Source organism: Carettochelys insculpta, chromosome 26, assembly GCF_033958435.1.
Source record: "Carettochelys insculpta isolate YL-2023 chromosome 26, ASM3395843v1, whole genome shotgun sequence".
In the NCBI taxonomy this organism is placed as follows: domain Eukaryota; kingdom Metazoa; phylum Chordata; order Testudines; family Carettochelyidae; genus Carettochelys; species Carettochelys insculpta.
In genome coordinates this window covers 5,832,506-5,849,707 of record NC_134162.1, presented here as the reverse complement: position 1 = coordinate 5,849,707, position 17,202 = coordinate 5,832,506, and the positions used below count along the sequence as shown (strand labels likewise).

At 46.4% G+C, this 17,202-nt stretch overlaps 1 protein-coding gene across 3 annotated transcripts in view; it reads right to left on the bottom strand.

Annotated features, from left to right (window-relative positions):
* Nucleotides 1–17,202, bottom strand: part of FKBP5 (FKBP prolyl isomerase 5) — a 65,376-nt gene that overhangs the window by 2,993 nt on the left and 45,181 nt on the right. For 2 of the 3 annotated variants that reach the window (XM_074977834.1, XM_074977833.1), the window contains exons 6-11: nucleotides 11,758–11,914; nucleotides 10,214–10,304; nucleotides 8,530–8,613; nucleotides 6,821–6,992; nucleotides 6,355–6,536; nucleotides 500–739 (exon numbers count right to left, since the gene is read on the bottom strand). In XM_074977834.1, coding sequence (XP_074833935.1) covers nucleotides 500–739; nucleotides 6,355–6,536; nucleotides 6,821–6,992; nucleotides 8,530–8,613; nucleotides 10,214–10,304; nucleotides 11,758–11,914 — 926 coding nt within the window. Of the gene's footprint in view, nucleotides 1–499; nucleotides 740–6,354; nucleotides 6,541–6,820; nucleotides 6,993–8,529; nucleotides 8,614–10,213; nucleotides 10,305–11,757; nucleotides 11,915–17,202 lie in introns of all 3 variants that reach the window. The other variant, XM_074977835.1, reaches the window with a different exon arrangement.

The following is a 17,202-nucleotide window of genomic DNA, read 5'->3' as shown; positions in this document are numbered from 1 at the left end:
ACAGCATGGGGGCCAGAAGCCACACCACTGGCCCTGCTTTGCAGGTTCACAGTGTCACTCAGAAAAGGCAGGGAAGCTTTGGGAAGAGGCTGGATGAAGGGAAGCAGGAGTGGGAAGAGGTAATGTGGGGTGGTTGCCACAGGGGCAGAGAGTTGAGGGAAGGGCTGGAGTGGGGGGTCAGGGGGCAGAGCCTGGTTGGATGGGATGTTTGACCTGGGCCCCACACCCCCTATGGGTGGCCCTGCTCTTACCAGCAACTGATACCTCTGATATCAGCCTCAGCTAGAGAGAGACCAAGAATGGACCTTAAAGAAAAGAAATAAACTCTCTTTCCACAGAGCTGCTCCCTCCAAGTAATGGGTCAATCCCCCCGCCCGTGACGCTCCTGTTAGAAGAACAGTTCTGCTAATCTGGTCCCTTTTTCTGGCGGAGAGTCCGCGTCCGTCGGTCAGCTATCGCGCGGTAACAGAGGTGCTCCGAGTGACAGCACGGTACCAACCTTCGCGTCTCTCTCTGCAAACTTCTTGAACATGTTGGCGTATATCCGCCGGTCACGCTCATTGTGCTCCTTCATCTTCTGCTGGCAGATGGTGAGCTGGGACTTTGCAGCTTTGTTCTGGGGATTTACTTTCAGTACTTTTTGAAAGTCACATTTCGCCAGTTCAAATTCATTCATTAGTAGCCGGGCTTCACCTCTCCTATACAAACCCTTCTCGTTGACTTGATCCAGTCCTAATGCCTGGGAACACACAGTGCCACATTAGCAGAAGACAGCAACCAGCAGTAATTATCCTGGGGTTTCCTTTACTGTGCTCCAGTCAACACAAGCAGGGAGGGAATGACTTGAGTAAATGAGCACCATGCACCATTCACAGAAGAGGCACATGGCCAGGTGTCTCCAGGTTTGTTTTACCCAGTGCAGTATGGCAGCAAAAGGCCCAGGCAAGAATCCCACTACCTAGCTGTCTGTTCGAGCACACAACAACAAAAAGCTGGCTTGCACGACACACACGTCTATAAGGATAAGGTCTTCTCCTGCAGCCCTATTGGAGGGCATAAAGCCTCAGGCCTGTATCGACAGCCAAGCTGGAAGAGCAGCAGCCGTTAGCTCAAAACCATCTAAACTGCATTATAATACGGTACTATCAAGCTACGAAGGAGCCCCATTCTATTGGCCCCCACCAGCACTGGAAAAAGAGAGAGATCTCAAAATGGTTATAGGAAACTTAGATAGCGCTTTGTTTGGCAAGGAACTCCTTATGAATAGTTGGGGGTGTGGAATCCTCATTTGGTGACTAGGGTCGTCAATTTCCTATTGTTTGTTTGTTCTGTCTCATTTTTAATTGTTTCTGCCTACTGCATAATTAATTTTGCCAGGTGTAAATCAATGAAGACAGTAGGGTATGGTTGGTTAGGTAACTCGGTTACAGGAGGTTCAGACTGGTTAGTAAAATGTGGGTCAAAAAATTGGTTATGATAGCTAAGCAAGACTCAAGTTTCACTATATAAACTGGGGCCCAAAAAGAAGTTCTTTGGGAAGCAGTTCCAGGACACAGCTCCAAGATCAGAGCTGCCAGACCTCAACCCTGCGCCAATGACATCGAGCAGAAACTGGAGGCCCCAGATGGACCTGATCCTTATTGGCCATCAAGACAGGTTCATCTGGTGAGCACTGGATCAGAGCATCACAGAGTCCTAGGGCTGGAAGGGACCTCAGAAGGTCATTGAGTCCAGCCCCCTGCCCAGAGCCAGACCAACCCCAACTAAGTCATCCCAGCCAGGACTTTGTCAAGCTAGAACATAAAAACCTCCTGGGATGGAGATTCCACCACCTCTCTAAGCAAACAATGCACAGGCTAAGCACTAGATGCACTTCAAAGGAGCCTGGAACTCTGGCCACTGCTACTTTGGCAGGGGCCACAGCCGGAGCTCCACACTCCACTGAACTGCCAGGCCCAGGGGTAAGTGCCCCCTTTGCTTCCCCGCTGTCGGCAGGCCTGATGTTGGTGGTTCCTCATGCTCCACTAATTGAAGCTTGTCTGTGTTTCAGAGGCACTGCAAGCTTTAAAGAGTCATCAGGCATGAAGCAATGGGGGTGGTGGAAAAGGTTTGAAATCTCTCCAATGCTCCTAACATGTCCTACCCAAAATGGTACTGACCTCTCATACTGGTTAAAAATCTATACAAGAACCCTGCAGCTGATTAATACACTCACACCTTCCACTCCCTCCGAAAAGTAACAGTCAGTGGGACACAAACCCACAAATAAAAGAATTCACGGTTAAGTACGAAACCTCCACACTCACACCCAGAGATGCACACACGGACAACGCTGAAGTGATGCTCTCAGAACCCACTAATTAAAGTTTAATCCTTAGCAGCGGGTTTCTTGGTGCACAATTTTGTTTCACTATTTCAAATACCTTCTTGAGGCAGCTGCATTACCTTCTTTTTTAGAAAACAATAATTCATTATTTACAGATATGCACTGGAATGCGCTGCCTAGAGAGGTGGTGGAATCTCCATCCCTAGAGGTTTTAAAGTCCCAGCTTGACACAGTCCTGGCTGGGATGACTTAGTTGGGGTTGGTCCTGCTTGAAGCAGGGGGCTAGACTCAATGACCTCTTGAGGTCCCTTCCAGCTCTGTGATTCTATGCAATTCTAGCCATGTACCATAATTCACTTTCTACTTTGGTGTAGATCAGGGTTCTTCCAGCTCACAACGAGGTCCTGTAATCCATGGGATAGCATGGAGTACCAGGGTTGACAGCCGAGCCCAGAGAGATCACATGCAGTAAAATCGAACTCTGGAAGATCAATCATGGCGCAGTGATCTTCCCATAAGTATAAACATTCCCTTAGAGAATTGTATAAGAGTAACACCAGTGTGGCAAGATTCTGATCTTGCTTATATACACGTTATACACACAGATCTGGGCTTCACATGAGGCAGAAATTGGCCCAGTGGTAAGTGTGAGTAACTGCATTGTTAGCTCATGGAAAGAACATTAGACTCATATTAAAAAAGGTTTTGTTGAACAACCGTATCATGACTCACGATTATGTGCAGAAGCTGATATTTAAAGGTTTCAGGTTTGTTTTATTTTTTTCCCCCCAGTTGAAGTGACTAACTTACATTACGGATCAAATCTGCAAGATTTCTAACCATCAAAGTCTCATAGTTTTGATTTGTCAGAGCACAAGACAAACCTTGCAACCATCTAGATTACACTAATTGCTTTACGGCCACCCACCTGCCCAATATGCTTACACGTCTGCTGACGGAATGTCATGGATGCTCAGGCCAACATCTATGGGGGTGTGACATTACTGTATTTTTAAATTAAATATGAAACCATTCGTCACCATTCTATATAATTGGCACCAAATCTTGTGCCAGGTGGACCAAGTTAGGCATCTAACAAAAGCTGCCAAAGCCCTGAATCTGTTCATGCTGCTTGAATATCTGTGCCATGTTTATATGTAAAAGTTATAGATATTGGCTTTACACCTGAACTAGAAATGTTTTAGGTTTGAGATTCACCAAAGGAGGTGTGATCACTTCCCCAGTCAGATGAACTGGGCTGAGCAAAGGGACACAGATCAGATGCCCAGATGTTGATTCCACACACTATGTAAATGGACTGGGATGGCAAAATGCCATGGTCAGGTGACCATCCATTGCCTATGGAAGAAGAAAGGAAACTTTGCACCACATGGCAAACTAACTATAAGATGGCCCAGGCACTGAACATCTTTGTTCTTTCAGTCTTCATGAACTAAAGCCTATGTGAATTGAGGCCATCTCTCAGAAGGATGTCTTTTCAGAAACTCTCAGGAAATCAGTATATATCATCAGCTGTATCCTGCATTTATTGAGGTATGGAATGCATCTCTCTAACAATTTGTCTCCCTCACCCTGTTCTTTCTTTCTCTGCTAATAAGCCTTTAGATTTTAGATTGTAAAGGACTGGCCCAGCATGCTGTTTTGGGTAAGACCTGAGTATATATTGACCTGGAACTATGGCTGGTCCTTTTGGGGTCTGGAAGTATGTGTGGATTTGGTGAAACAGGCTTTCATAGCCTGTCACCTAAGTAAGGAAGGTTGCTGGTTTGGGGATTAGGAGCAGATGGAGAATCTGTGGGTTTGCTTGTGTAGCTTCTGGCTGGCCAGTGGGTGCTGGCAGAGGTAATTTTGTGGCTGGTTTGATTTGCCCAGGATTGGTTTTCTCAGCTGCGCCCAGAACCGCCCCTGTAATATTACAGGGGACAGATTCAGATTTGCTGTGTGTGCGGTTAGAACCCCACTGAAATCATGGGGACTAGCCACATGGACCCAGCTGCAGGATCCAGCCCTAAACCTCATACCCTCTGTCTGCAAATTTCAGACAAAGATTTTAAAAAACCAACTAACAAACAGTTAAGTTTTGGAACCCAGAAGATTAAGAGGGCAGACTGCCTCCTCATCTGAAATCCTTTTGCACACCCAGACACATCTGTCTTAGGTAATCACTTTGGACTAATGATCTCTTGAACTAATTCTGCGAAGCATTTTATTTTAACAGAGTTTGCACGTAAGACACTGCTCAAAATAAAATTATACCTGCAGTACACTTACTGAAACGCTGTCTCTAACATCTTTGGGACCCCATCACCCCATGACAAGTACACATAATTTCATGCCTGGGGTTAACAGGATGTGCAGCACAGTGATCATCACTTCTAGAGTATGTAGGAATTTATTTTTCAGGAATTTGAGAACTGCTTGTGTTTAAGTAAGAGAAATAATCAAATGTCTGAAATTGACTTGGTTCAGACGCTTGTATGCTAATTTAACAGATTGGTTTCAATGTACTTTAACTTCTCCTTCCATAAAGAGGACTAGGCCATTTAATGTCTTTTAAGGGGGAATCCCACATAAATACTGAGATTCTATACAAACAAGTCCAAGGATGAAAAAATATTTTAGAACAGCAAACAGTGTAACAGCTCCAGCAAGAACACACAAAACTCTGCTAGCATTTTGCTCTTTTTAAATGAAACATGCATTCAATCTTCTGTAACAACATTGCTAGACAGAGCCAGGCTCAGCAATGAAGATTTGATTGGCTCTATTTTCACAGAGATACAGGCACTTGGATATCAATAGGTTGAGCTGATGATGGGATGGATTAAAGTAACTATTTTATATGCCAGCAACGTGCACTGGTACGTGCACTGGGTAAGTTGGACAGTTTCTGCACCAAAGGATGAACGGACATAAATTTAACATCAGGAATGGGAACACACAGACGTGGAGGGGAACACTTTACCTCCCTGGACATTTAATAAAGGATTTTGAAGTAGCCATTTTTCTACAAAAGGATTTTACCACATTACAGAGGGACACATCTAAGTTGGAATTAATTTGCAAGTTTAACATATTTAACATTGGGCTTAATAGAGAACTCACTTATCTTACACATCACCAGGGCAATCTCCCTACCTTTGATATTCACAGGAATGAGACACATCCTGCTAAATTTGCATCATTAACCTGTCCTCCTAGTGACAGGTAATCTCTCCCTGCCCCTCCATATAAACTCTGGATTCTGTCTTCCCCCTCCATTTCCATTTGATGACGTGTGTTTTTTGCCCACAAAAGCTATGACCTAATTTGTTAGTCTCTAAGCTGTCACAGAACTGCTTGTGTATTTTCTGACATGTTCAACATTTGCTGCTTACTGGCTAGTAGCAGAATACTGTTTCAAGCGCAGATACATGCAAAAGTAATCTTACTTAATCTTAGCACGGGGATTTTGAAGTACACATGCTCATCTACAGGGTTATTGATACTCCAAATTCACAGCATGTTTCAATTGCTTGTTTTTCTGATCACAGAGATAGTTTGAGCATCTTAAATATGCAAAGACAGGTGGATTATAAATAGGACAGACACAAAGTGCAGTTATTTGGGCTGAGGAGGGTTAGTAGTTAAATGCTAATCAGCTTCTGAATAGTTGCAAAGTGAAATCTATTCCTATTTTTTAATTGAGAAGATTCTTGTTTGATGTCTGCTAGTTTTGTCGGAGGCGGCTTCTAATTTTGTTCGAGTTGTAATGTATCCAAGATCACACTGAGTGTAATGTTCTAAAACTGTGCTACAGCTCCATCCCCTGCTTTCCCCTCCAACCCCCGCAAAAAGGTTTAAAAAAAAAAAAAAAGGAACATGAGAAAACCTTCTGTTTCAGTCTTAAACCCACCAGAGTGTTGAAGTTGCCTTGAGAACGTACAGAAATTTAGTGCAGGGGAAGAGGTGAGGTAGTGGACAGGAAAAGCAGCCTATTTGAGCCACATGTTCAGGTGTACTGTTACCTTATTGCAGCATTCCACAGCTTTGATGTACTCCCGCAGCTTCAGGTAGCACATGGCCAGGTTGAGGTAGGCCGCCAGCAAGAAAGATTGGGCTTCTTTAGATTCACTTTCTGACAAGCCGTACTCCATTTCCAACCAGGACACAATCTTCCCATACTGAATCACGGCCTGCGTGTACTTGCCTGCCTGGGGTGAAGCAAAAACAAGGCTAAAGGAGTTGTTCCTGGGCAAACCGAAGCAGATGTGCTTCTGCAACAGGGTTAAGTCAGTTTCACAATCTGAACAACCTTTAAAAAGAAAAAGAAGGGGGTTGATTTTCAGGGGCACTGGGCAGCTGCTGCTCCAGTGGAAGTTAATGGGATTGGCAATGCTCAGCACCTCTGCAAAATCAGGCCCTATCCTCTACACCCCACGCCCAGGAGTGCTAGGAGGAATGCCCACACCCCCCACCAGCCTAGGCTTTCACCTGCCTGAGGAAATGAACTCAGCATTAGCCGGTCCAAGTGGAAGACAGTGCTTCTCTCCTGTCCTTCCCTTTCAACAGCCAGCTCTCTCTTTTCAGGGTTCCAAGGAGACAATCCCCTTGAAGCTAGGAGGGCAGGAGGCTTGCAAGTCAACACCACCCGATAAGATGCCCGCTGTGGGAGCAGAAAAAGATTATGCCCTTTCCCTGCTGGGTAGGGAAAACTGGAATACAAAAGGCAGTCTCCAGGACCGCCAAAAGACAGGTGTCCCAAAGTGCTCATGAGAGACAGACGTCACATGGAACCGAAAAGCGCTTATTTGGAAACACGCTGTAATACAGGGGAAGATGGACCAATGGCGCTCGTCCGATTTCAGAAATTAAACTGAGCTTCAAAACTGAAAGCGGAAGGCTGAAAGGCAAGGATATGAATATCTTCATTAACTCAAATACAAACCCATCAAAGCAGCCAGCAACATTGAAACAACGTTATTTGTAACAAATCATCTGAATTGCTGATAAAAGTTGCTATTATCACCCCACAGACCAAAGTCCAGAGACTAAAACATCTTCTCCCAGCCCACAGAAACCTTGATGGGAGCCATCTGATTTTCAAGGTTAGCAGTGTCTGGATGCAACCCTGAGTTTGAGTAATACTGTTTTACTTACAAAGAGGACAGCATGTATGCTCCTTTCAGTAAAGCTCTCAGCTACTCTTAGGAGCTATTGGAACTGTAGTGCCAGATAAAGCCAACAACTGGCATGGCACAGTGATCGGTGCCAGATGCATCAGAGCAAGTGGGGAGAAATCACACAGTAGACAGTTTGGAAAAAACTAACCTCTGCAGGAGTTTTCTTAGCAATTCCGCTTGGTGTTGAGTTTATATCCCAAAGCAGGAAGGTTTCTATGCCCTAAAACTGTATGTGGTATAATGTAACTGTGGATATTCTTGCTAGTCATAAACATGTCTTGACCTTAGTATCTTGTGGCAGTGAGTTCCACAGATTAAAACTGCACTGCATAAGAAAGCACCAGCTATACAAAGTTGGGAAGTCGTAAGACTATTCCACACAGTGCCTAAAAAAGGTAGACAGGAGTACTAAATGAAGAGGCCTGTCTGAGTGGTACCTCCTGATTCGGTAGGAACAACACTTCAGGCAAGAGCAGTCCAAAGTCCAACTGCTGTCCTACCTTGCAGCTCCTTCCTCAGGAGTCTGTGCTACTCCGACCTTGGAAGGGCTTATTTGCAACCTACCCTACTGGTAGCTTGAAGAGGAGGGAAGGCAGGAGAGGAGCAATATTTGCCTTGCTGGGTCTAAACCTGGGAGGGACAAACTGTGATGGTTTATGCCTGTCCAGTGAGGTTTTAGCCTTGTCTACACAGGGAAGTCAGCACACAGCAAGCGCAGGCGTGAATTGACACCATGCCAACTGCTCGGCTTTTTCTCCCCATGTGAGCATGCTAGAAGTGTCCCCCGGGCAGGTTAGTCTAGTCACTTGAAAGCGCCTAAGCTAACGCCCCTTCAGTGCCTCACGTGAGCATGCAGTAGCGACTGATCTGCCAAGTCAACCCCCCCCACCCGCTGGCCATGAACTCCCCACGCTGACACGTCTTGGAAGTGTTTCTCCGAAAGGTCCACCAGCAACTTCAGAAAACGTTAGACTGGGAGCCCCGGTTCAGTTCTTGGTGACTTACTAAGTCTTTACAAACCTTGAAATACACTGTCCCTTTCTCTTTGACAATGGCAGCCCGCTCAAGTTTCTCTTTGGTGTCCATCTCCCAGGATTCTTTGGCCTGCATGCAAACGTTATAACAAACGTTAGATGATGAGGCAGGAAACAATATCAGCTGGCACTCCTGACTTCTCCGGCGGCGCCGTCTCCCACCTTGTTTGTCATGTGGTTGTAGCTGTGGGAATTCCAGGGTACTAGACAGACAAAGTGGGTGAGGACATATCTTTGATTGGACCGACTTCCAGTGAGGAAGTAGACAAGCTTTCGATCTATGTAGTTGACCTGAAGAGCTCTGTGCAGCTTGAAAACTTGTCTCTTTCCAAAAGAATAAAATAAAGGGTACCCACCCCACCTTGTCCCAACAAAAGAAACTGATTATCGCAACCCAGATTTCAGCACGGGCTGGCTCCAAGCCACGCTGCACTTAACAACTCTTTGCTGCGCCAATGTTCATCACTCGTTATCTGAAGAAGTTTGTTGGGAGTTGTGGCTCTCGAGAGCGAGTATGGCTCTAAAACAGGGGTCAGCAAGCCCCAGCCCGGGTGCCACGAGTGGCACGCAAGCCAATCTTTAATCGGCATGCAGGGCAGGAGCTCAGCCCCACCCTCCGCCCCCCTGCAGCTGGGAGCTTGCTCAAAGCCTGTGGATTAACAGAAGACCTCCTGATGCTACCAACCACCACCTAAAACGGGAAAGCTCTGCAGCTTCATTTATTTATGAATGAAGCTGTTTTCAGGTGGGCTATTAGTGACTTTAAAAATTATCACTGGCACTTGGACCGGACACAGAGGTCAAAAGGTCACATTTCGGCACTCTGCCTCGGAAAGGTTGCTGACCCCTGCTCTAAAATCGTAAATAAATCCCTGACCTGTCCATCAGACACAGCTTTAGGAATTAAAAAAAGGCAACAAAGCCAAAAATCAGCCTTCAGTACTGGAACCCAAGACAAAACCCTTCACAGCACATGGGCTGAGCTCTCAAGGATTTCTCCTTGACTGGCTGACCTGATCAGAGCTGCAGAAGAAAGCGACGCTGTGCCCAAGCTCAGATGAGGGGACACTCGGTGACTCAGACTGGTTCATTCCAACGCCTGGTGCTCCAAAATCCCATTCAAAAAAACCACACGCCAGACAGCATGGGGCGGGTAGGTAAAGTATTTCTACAGGGAGGAGGGATATTGTGTCCTCCCTCCATTAAGAAATGGGGGAGGGAAGCCAGGCACAGATGCCTTTCTCCCACACACATGCCCCGGGACAGAGCCTGGCAACATCTGCTTTGCCCCACGTACATCTTGTTCTTCAACAGCACTGTACAAACATGGGCATGATTTCCAGCCAGCCGAAGAGGGCACAGTTTGTTCAGCAGCCCAGCCCTGCCCTCCTGTCAGAGCTGTTTGGCAGAACATGAATTTTTTTGTCTGCAGCCCCGGGGCGGGCGGAGTACAAAGGGCTAGGAACAAGTTTTGAACCGCCTCCAACAACATAAAACAAACACATCAGAGAACAAAATGAGAACACCGTGATCTCTGTTGACATATATACTTTGCCCAGGCGGTGCTGCAGCCATACCAAAGACGAAGCGTTACATACTATCAGTACAGAATGGCTTCCTGTAGTCCTCGACAGCAGACGTTTGTCTGTCGAGAGAAATTCTATTCTCACCTTTTCAAAGCTTTTGAGCATAACTTCATAAACGAGCTCCGCGTTTGCCTCGATGCCAAATTTCGGCTTCCCGGCCTCGCCAAACCCGTAGCTGAAACGTAGCATCAAAATAAAGCATCAGAGGAAAGGGGTGTGTGATCAGGCACTTCATTCAACAGTCTGAATATTCACGCATGCACAGCGATATGAGTGGGGAGCTACACACCAGACCCTAGAGACAAGCCAGATGTTGCGTAGGAGACTCTGCCAAGTTTCTCATCAGTAGCAATGTTGTTTTTAGAAACAGGACTGGATTCAAACACTATTCCCCTGGCATTCAGATGGGATGCATCACCCATCCTCTTAGGAACTATTAACCTCACATGATCTGCAGCTCTGCAACGAATGGCCTATTTCCATTTTCCTTCCATATAACCCTTCTAAGGCAATGCTCTTTTCCTTGTAGCCTGAAAGGCAGGCTGAAGTTAAGCACCTAAATTCATATGTAGGCGCCTGACCCTGCAAACCAGAGTTTGACATCTTGGCCTAAATTTATACTGATAACCAGAGATCATTCCAACCCTCTCCCAGTGTTTAAACATGTTAGGCTAGGGTTTTAATGGAATGGGGCATTCTGTCAATGACCTAAAGGTATGTGTGTTACTGAAGAAGAATTATCGCACCGTTCTGGAAAAAGAAGCAGACGAGCTGGCTTATATATTCAAATTCGGCACATTAACACATGGTTTAAATCGTGATGGGAACTTTCTGAGTCACTATAGGGGCTCGCCTGCATACTTGGCTCAGTCTAATTCTTGACCTTGCCCCCCACCCCTCCACTCTCTGATTTGCTCACCTTGATTATCTTTTTCTGATTTGTCCTCCTTGCTTACTGTTTTCGGTTCTCTGTGTCTTAAATATTGAGTCTGTTCTGGTCTGGCTATGGTCTGAAGAAGTGGGTCTGTCCCACGAAAGCTCACCTAATAAACTCTTTTGCTCATCTTTAAAGTGCTACTTGACTGCTTTTTGTTTTGTTAGGCTAGGGTGGTTTTACTTCATATATAAAAAAGAAAATATGCTACATCATAGATGTTGGAGGTGCACCCATCAACTACTTTCACACACGTGATTTTGATCTGTGTGCTGTGTGGACATTTTTGTGTGTGTAAGGCCACACAAAAACAAGCAGCAGATTGCATTGATAGCAATGGATGCATTTCCTTTGGTAGTTCAGACACAAGTATCTGAAGAAGAGTGCTCGCTCACAACTCAACTCTCCTTATTAGTGTGCTTGTGACAGATTTTTATGACTACTAAGAACAACGCCAAACTATGCAATTATTTATTCAGCAAAATTTTGCACAGAAACAACAACGTTCTTGTTTTCACTTTCTGGGAAGTCTGACATCAGTTTATAGATCTGAGTGGTTCCAAAGAGACCCTAGGAGTGGGCATTGCAGAAAAGATCGTATGCATCATTTCACTTTTCAGAGACAGCCAACTACTGAGATTGTCTTCAAGATGCTCAGAGAGATACTGTTCACCCAGAGCAAAGAGTTTCATACCATGGCCCAAGGTACAAAATACAGTGTTCTTCCCTCTGCATCTTCTCTAGAGCTTTGTCAATTCCAATTGGAATGTCATGGTCTTCCCCTTCTCCAACAACGAACGTCACATCTCTGCAGTCAAATATTCTGCCACCATGAAATCCTTCCAGGTGGACTGCAGGGAAGCAAAACAGAGTAAGAAATGCAAGGAAGGCAGGCAAAATTGCCAGAAAAGTTTCACCAGGAGGAAAGAGCTGCACAGATGAAGTTGTTTTGTGCTGTAATCCAACACAACAATTTGGTTTCAGATACAGTGTGTTCTCTAAGTTGCTTCCTGTATTCGGGAAGGAAGGCAGTCATAAGATTCTAGACGTGCACTTTTTCTTTGGACATTTGGGCTCTACTAAGCTGAGAAAACCAGTCTGAAGGTCTTGATCTAGGCCTAGATTCCACCAACTATCTTTAATCAGCTCTGTAGCTGGCGAAATAGAGCAGAATGGTGGTGGTGGGGGAAGCCAGTCCATCCACCTGTGCTTCACTTAACCGTAGAGCAGGGGTAGGAAATCTTTTCACTGATGTGGTCCCCACCAATGGGCTATGGGGTTTGGGGCAGAAGAGAGGGTGCAGGAGTGGGCTCAGCATGGGGGTCTGGGCTGGAAGGGGAGGTGCAGGAGTGGCTGAGGGTGTGGGGGTATCTGGGCAGGAGGCGTGCAGGAGCAGGCTGGGGTTGTGAGTCTAGGTGGGAGGAAGGGCACACGAAGGTTTGGGATGTGGGGTCGTGGAGGGTTGGGGGGCTCAGTGGTATGATCAGCACATCTGGTGACAGTCTCCAGGGGACTGCTGTGCTCTGACCCTGTCTTCATGTACCAACACAGCCCGCATGGAGACTGCTTGGGTTTCGGAGGTTCCGGTGCTTATGTAACACCTACCTAGCTAACGACCTTGTGGAACAAATTTCTGGGGGTGAGGAGGTGCAACGTCCCCCTCTCCTCTGCCCAGAAGCAATACACAACGAGGAAAGTGAAGGAAGGTGTGTTTTCCTTTAATACCTCCCTCCTGAGAGAATTTCAGTCGTTAGCTTGCCCTGGTATGCTCCCACCAGCCTTCGCTAGATATGATGTGAAAGTCAACAAGACCAGCGTCTGGTGAAAGAAACTGACTTATAACCTGTAGACCCAAATCTAAATTCTGTTCAGTGTTAACTGGTGTTAAGCTACTCATTACACAGTCTTGACAGTACTTGGTCCTACCAGAAGGGCAGGGCGCTGGACTTGATGACCTCTCAAGGTTCTTTCCAGTCCTAGCAATCTATGATTCTATGATTCAAAACTATTGATTTAGGAAGTGTTAGCAGGTTTACAAATCCTTAACCTATAACCACTGGTCAAAACAACCATCATCATTACAACACTGACCTATTGTTTTAGAGAAACTTATATGACTGTAACCGTCAGGTCTCTCTATTGGATCAGGTGGACCTTTTTAAAGAGACCCTTTTCCACAACCCTCGACAGAACGGTTTTTGATCATTTTCTTAAAATTGACTGAAATGTCTGATCACGTGTATTTAACCAATCAGGTGTGTCTAACAAAACTTAGCATTCAAAGAAGTTGGACAGGTGTGATCTTTTTGGGCAAGGATCTGTAACTGGTGCATTAATTTTTCCATCATCCTCTCCTGTTCTATTCCACCATTCCTCTACAGTTGGACTATTTTCCTTTTTCCGGTGAAAGGCTATCAGTAACCTAGTCACTCCCAGGAAGTGAGAGAGTAATTCTTCATTTCCTATCATGGGCCCATTTTAGCTAAGAAGTCCCTGGTTGTTTGATAATAAAGTATCCAACCGTTTGTGATCTTTGGTTCCAATACAAACCAGCCCTCTAGGTGACTGCACATGACACCGAAGCTCCTCTCTCACCATAATTTCCCCACTACACTTATAGTTTAATCATGTCTATATGTTAAGCTGTCTGGTGTGAGATACCATTGAAACAGAAACTTAAATAAAATGTATCACATTACAGATTGAAGTAGCCTATCCCTTTTTCCAGCTCAAATCCTTTCCTCTGGGACAATCTGTCTACCCAGACACTTTCCCCAGCCCAGACTTTTATATTTTTGTCACAGGATAAATTGCCAGTAAAGATGGGTATAATCAGATATTCAGTTACAATTCTTTTGTTTAATTGACCAATCACCATCATGTCGATTAAAAGTTAACTTTCTAGGGTATTTGGTTTTATTTATTTATTATTTTTAAACAGAAAGCTGAGAGAAACAGAATGCCTAACTTCAGTGTATTGGTACCATGTGAGAATGACCCACTAAAGCTACGTCTACACGTGAAGCCTACATCGAAGTAGCTTATTTCGATGTAGCGACATCGAAATAGGCTATTTCGATGAATAACGTCTACCCGTCCTCCAGGGCTGGCAACGTCGACGTTCAACATCGACGTTGCGCAGCACCACATCGAAATAGGCGCTGCGAGGGAACGTCTACACGCCAAAGCTGTGTCTACACGTGCACGCTACTTCGAAGTAGCAGCACTAACTTCGAAATAGCACCCGTCGCGGCTACACGCATCAGGCGCTATTTCGAAGTTAACTTCGACGTTAGGCGGCGAGGCGTCGAAGTCGCTAACCTCATGAGGGGATCAGAATAGCGCCCTACTTCGACGTTGTAGGGACTGTGTAGACGATCCGTGTCCCGCAACGTCGAAATTGCCGGGTCCTCCATGGCGGCCATCAGCTGGGAGGTTGAGAGACGCTCTCTCTCCAGCCCCTGTGGGGTTCTATGGTCACCGTGGGCAGCAGCCCTTAGCCCAGGGCTTCTGGCTGCTGCTGCGGCAGCTGGGGATCCATGCTGCAGGCACAGGGTCTGCAACCAGTTGTCGGCTCTGTGTATCTTGTGTTGTTTAGTGCAACTGTGTCTGGGAGGGGCCCTTTAAGGGAGCGGCTTGCTGTTGAGTCCGCCCTGTGACCCTGTCTGCAGCTGTGCCTGGCACCCTTATTTCGATGTGTGCTACTTTGGCGTGTAGACGTACCCTCGCAGCGCCTATTTCGATGTGGTGCCGCGCAACGTCGAAGTTGAACATCGACGTTGCCAGCCCTGGAGGACGTGTAGACGTTATTCATCGAAATAGCCTATTTCGATGTTGGCTTCATGTGTAGACGTAGCCCAAAGTAGCACACATCGAAATAAGGGTGCCAGGAACAGCTGCGGACAGGGTCACAGGGCGGACTCAACAGCAAGCCGCTCCCTTAAAGGGCCTCTCCCAGACACAGTTGCACTAAACACCACAAGATCCACAGAGCCGACAACTGGTTGCAGACCCTGTGCACGCAGCATGGATCCCCAGCTGCAGCAGCAGCAGTCAGAAGCCCTGGGCTAAGGGCTGCTGCACACGGTGACCATAGAGCCCCGCAGGGGCTGGAGAGAGAGTGTCTCTCAACCCCTCAGCTGATGGCCACCATGGTGGACCCCGCTATTTCGATGTTGCGGGACGCGGATTGTCTACACGTGCCCTACTTCGACGTTCAACGTCGAAGTAGGGTGCTATTCCCATCCCCTCATGGGGTTAGCAGCTTCGACGTCTCGCCGCCTAACGTCGATGTTAACATCGAAATAGCGCCCAACATGTGTAGCCGTGATGGGTGCTATTTCGAAGTTAGTGCCGCTACTTCGAAGTAGCGTGCACGTGTAGACACGGCTTTAGTGTTCATCATTCAATAGGTTAGAAAACTTTCTCCCAATATGTGGCCCAGCATGTCTATGACCTTCCAAATCTTTTAAACTCTCTGGTTCTAGTCAAGTATTTCTAGCGATCCTCAAACTGCATCACACCCCGCAGACATGTTCTGCAAGCACTGCTGTACCAGCTCAGATGTTTCAAATGAGTGACCTGGATAAACTGGAGGATTGGGCCAAAAGAAATCTGATGAGGTTCAGCAAGGAGAAGTGTAGAGTCCTGCACTTGGGACGGAAGAATCTCAAGCATTGTTATAGGCTAGGGACTGACTGGCTAAGCAGCAGTATAGCAGAAAGGGAACGAGGGGTTATGGTGGATGAAAGGCTGGATATGAGTCAACAGTGTACCCTTGTAGCCAAAAAAGCTAATGGCATACTGGGCTGCATTAGGAGGATCATTTTGAGCAGATCTAGAGGTTGTTGTTCCTCTCTCTTCGGCACTGGTGAGGCCACATCTGGAGTACTGCATTCAGTTTTGGGGCCCCCCCAGTATAGAAAGGATGTGGATGTTCTGGAGCAGGTCCAGTGGAGAGCAATGAAAATGATTACGGGCTGGAGCACATGACGTACAAGGAGAGGCTGAGGGATTTGGGCTTGTTTAGTTTGCAGAAGAGAAGACTGAGGGGTGATTTAATAGCAACCTTCAAATTCCTGAAGGGGAGCTTTAAAGAGGATGGAGAAAGGCTGTTCTTAGTAGTGACAGATGGGAGAACAAGGAGCAATGGTCTCAAGTTACAGGAGAGGAGGAGTAGGTTGGATATCAAGAAAAACTACTTCACCAAGATGGGGGTGAAGCACTGGAATGCGCTGCCTAGAGAGGTGGTGGAATCTCCATCCCTAGAGGTTTTTAAGTCCCGCTTGATAAAGTCCTGGCTGGGATGACTTAGTTGTGGCTGATCCCACTTGAAGCAGGGGGCTGGATTTGATGGCCTCCTAAGGTTCCTTCCAGCCCTTGGATTCTACGAATATGGACTAAGCTACTATAAGTGGTAAGAAAGAAAGGGGAGGAGAGCAAACCAAAATTACATTACAAAGTCTCCATTACAACCTGAAGGAGAATTCGTTTCAGTGTCAGGCTGACGAAACAAATGGGAGTAACAGCAACACAAAGGAAGAGCTATTGATCACTCTTGTAGAGAGCTGCAAACCTCTGTCTTGCAGAATTTCTCTCCCTTTGTGCCCTCCCAGGGTCGGGAACCACTCAGGTTCACAAACAGCATTTTGATGAGGCAGACTGGCCTTTGGGCAGAAGACGGCAGTCTTGTGGGCATTATCACTGCATCTGAACTGCTGTGTAGTTTTGGGAGACTCCAGCCTGCAACATGGGTGACTAATGCAGTTTCCATTTAATCAGACTCAAAGGCACTTGCAATTCTTTATAACATTCCATCACTAGCAAGAGATGCGTGCATCTTTATCACCTTAACAGACCCACAACTTAGCACCGGAGTTGTGCCTGGCATACTGCAGAGAAGGGTGGGGATTATGGTGATAAGATAATGGGCTAAATGGACTTTTGGTCTGACCCAGTCTGGATGTGCTTATGAAGCTCTGGAGTTGCCTAACAGCCTTGGGACGTATTTTGCCTTGGTCTTCCAAAGCCAACAATTGTAACAGCAATCCAGTGGACGGCTGGCCAACCACCGACCCAGAAACCACAGTGTGACCAATTTTGACCAAACGGTAACAGAGGTCCTATGATGATCAAGGTC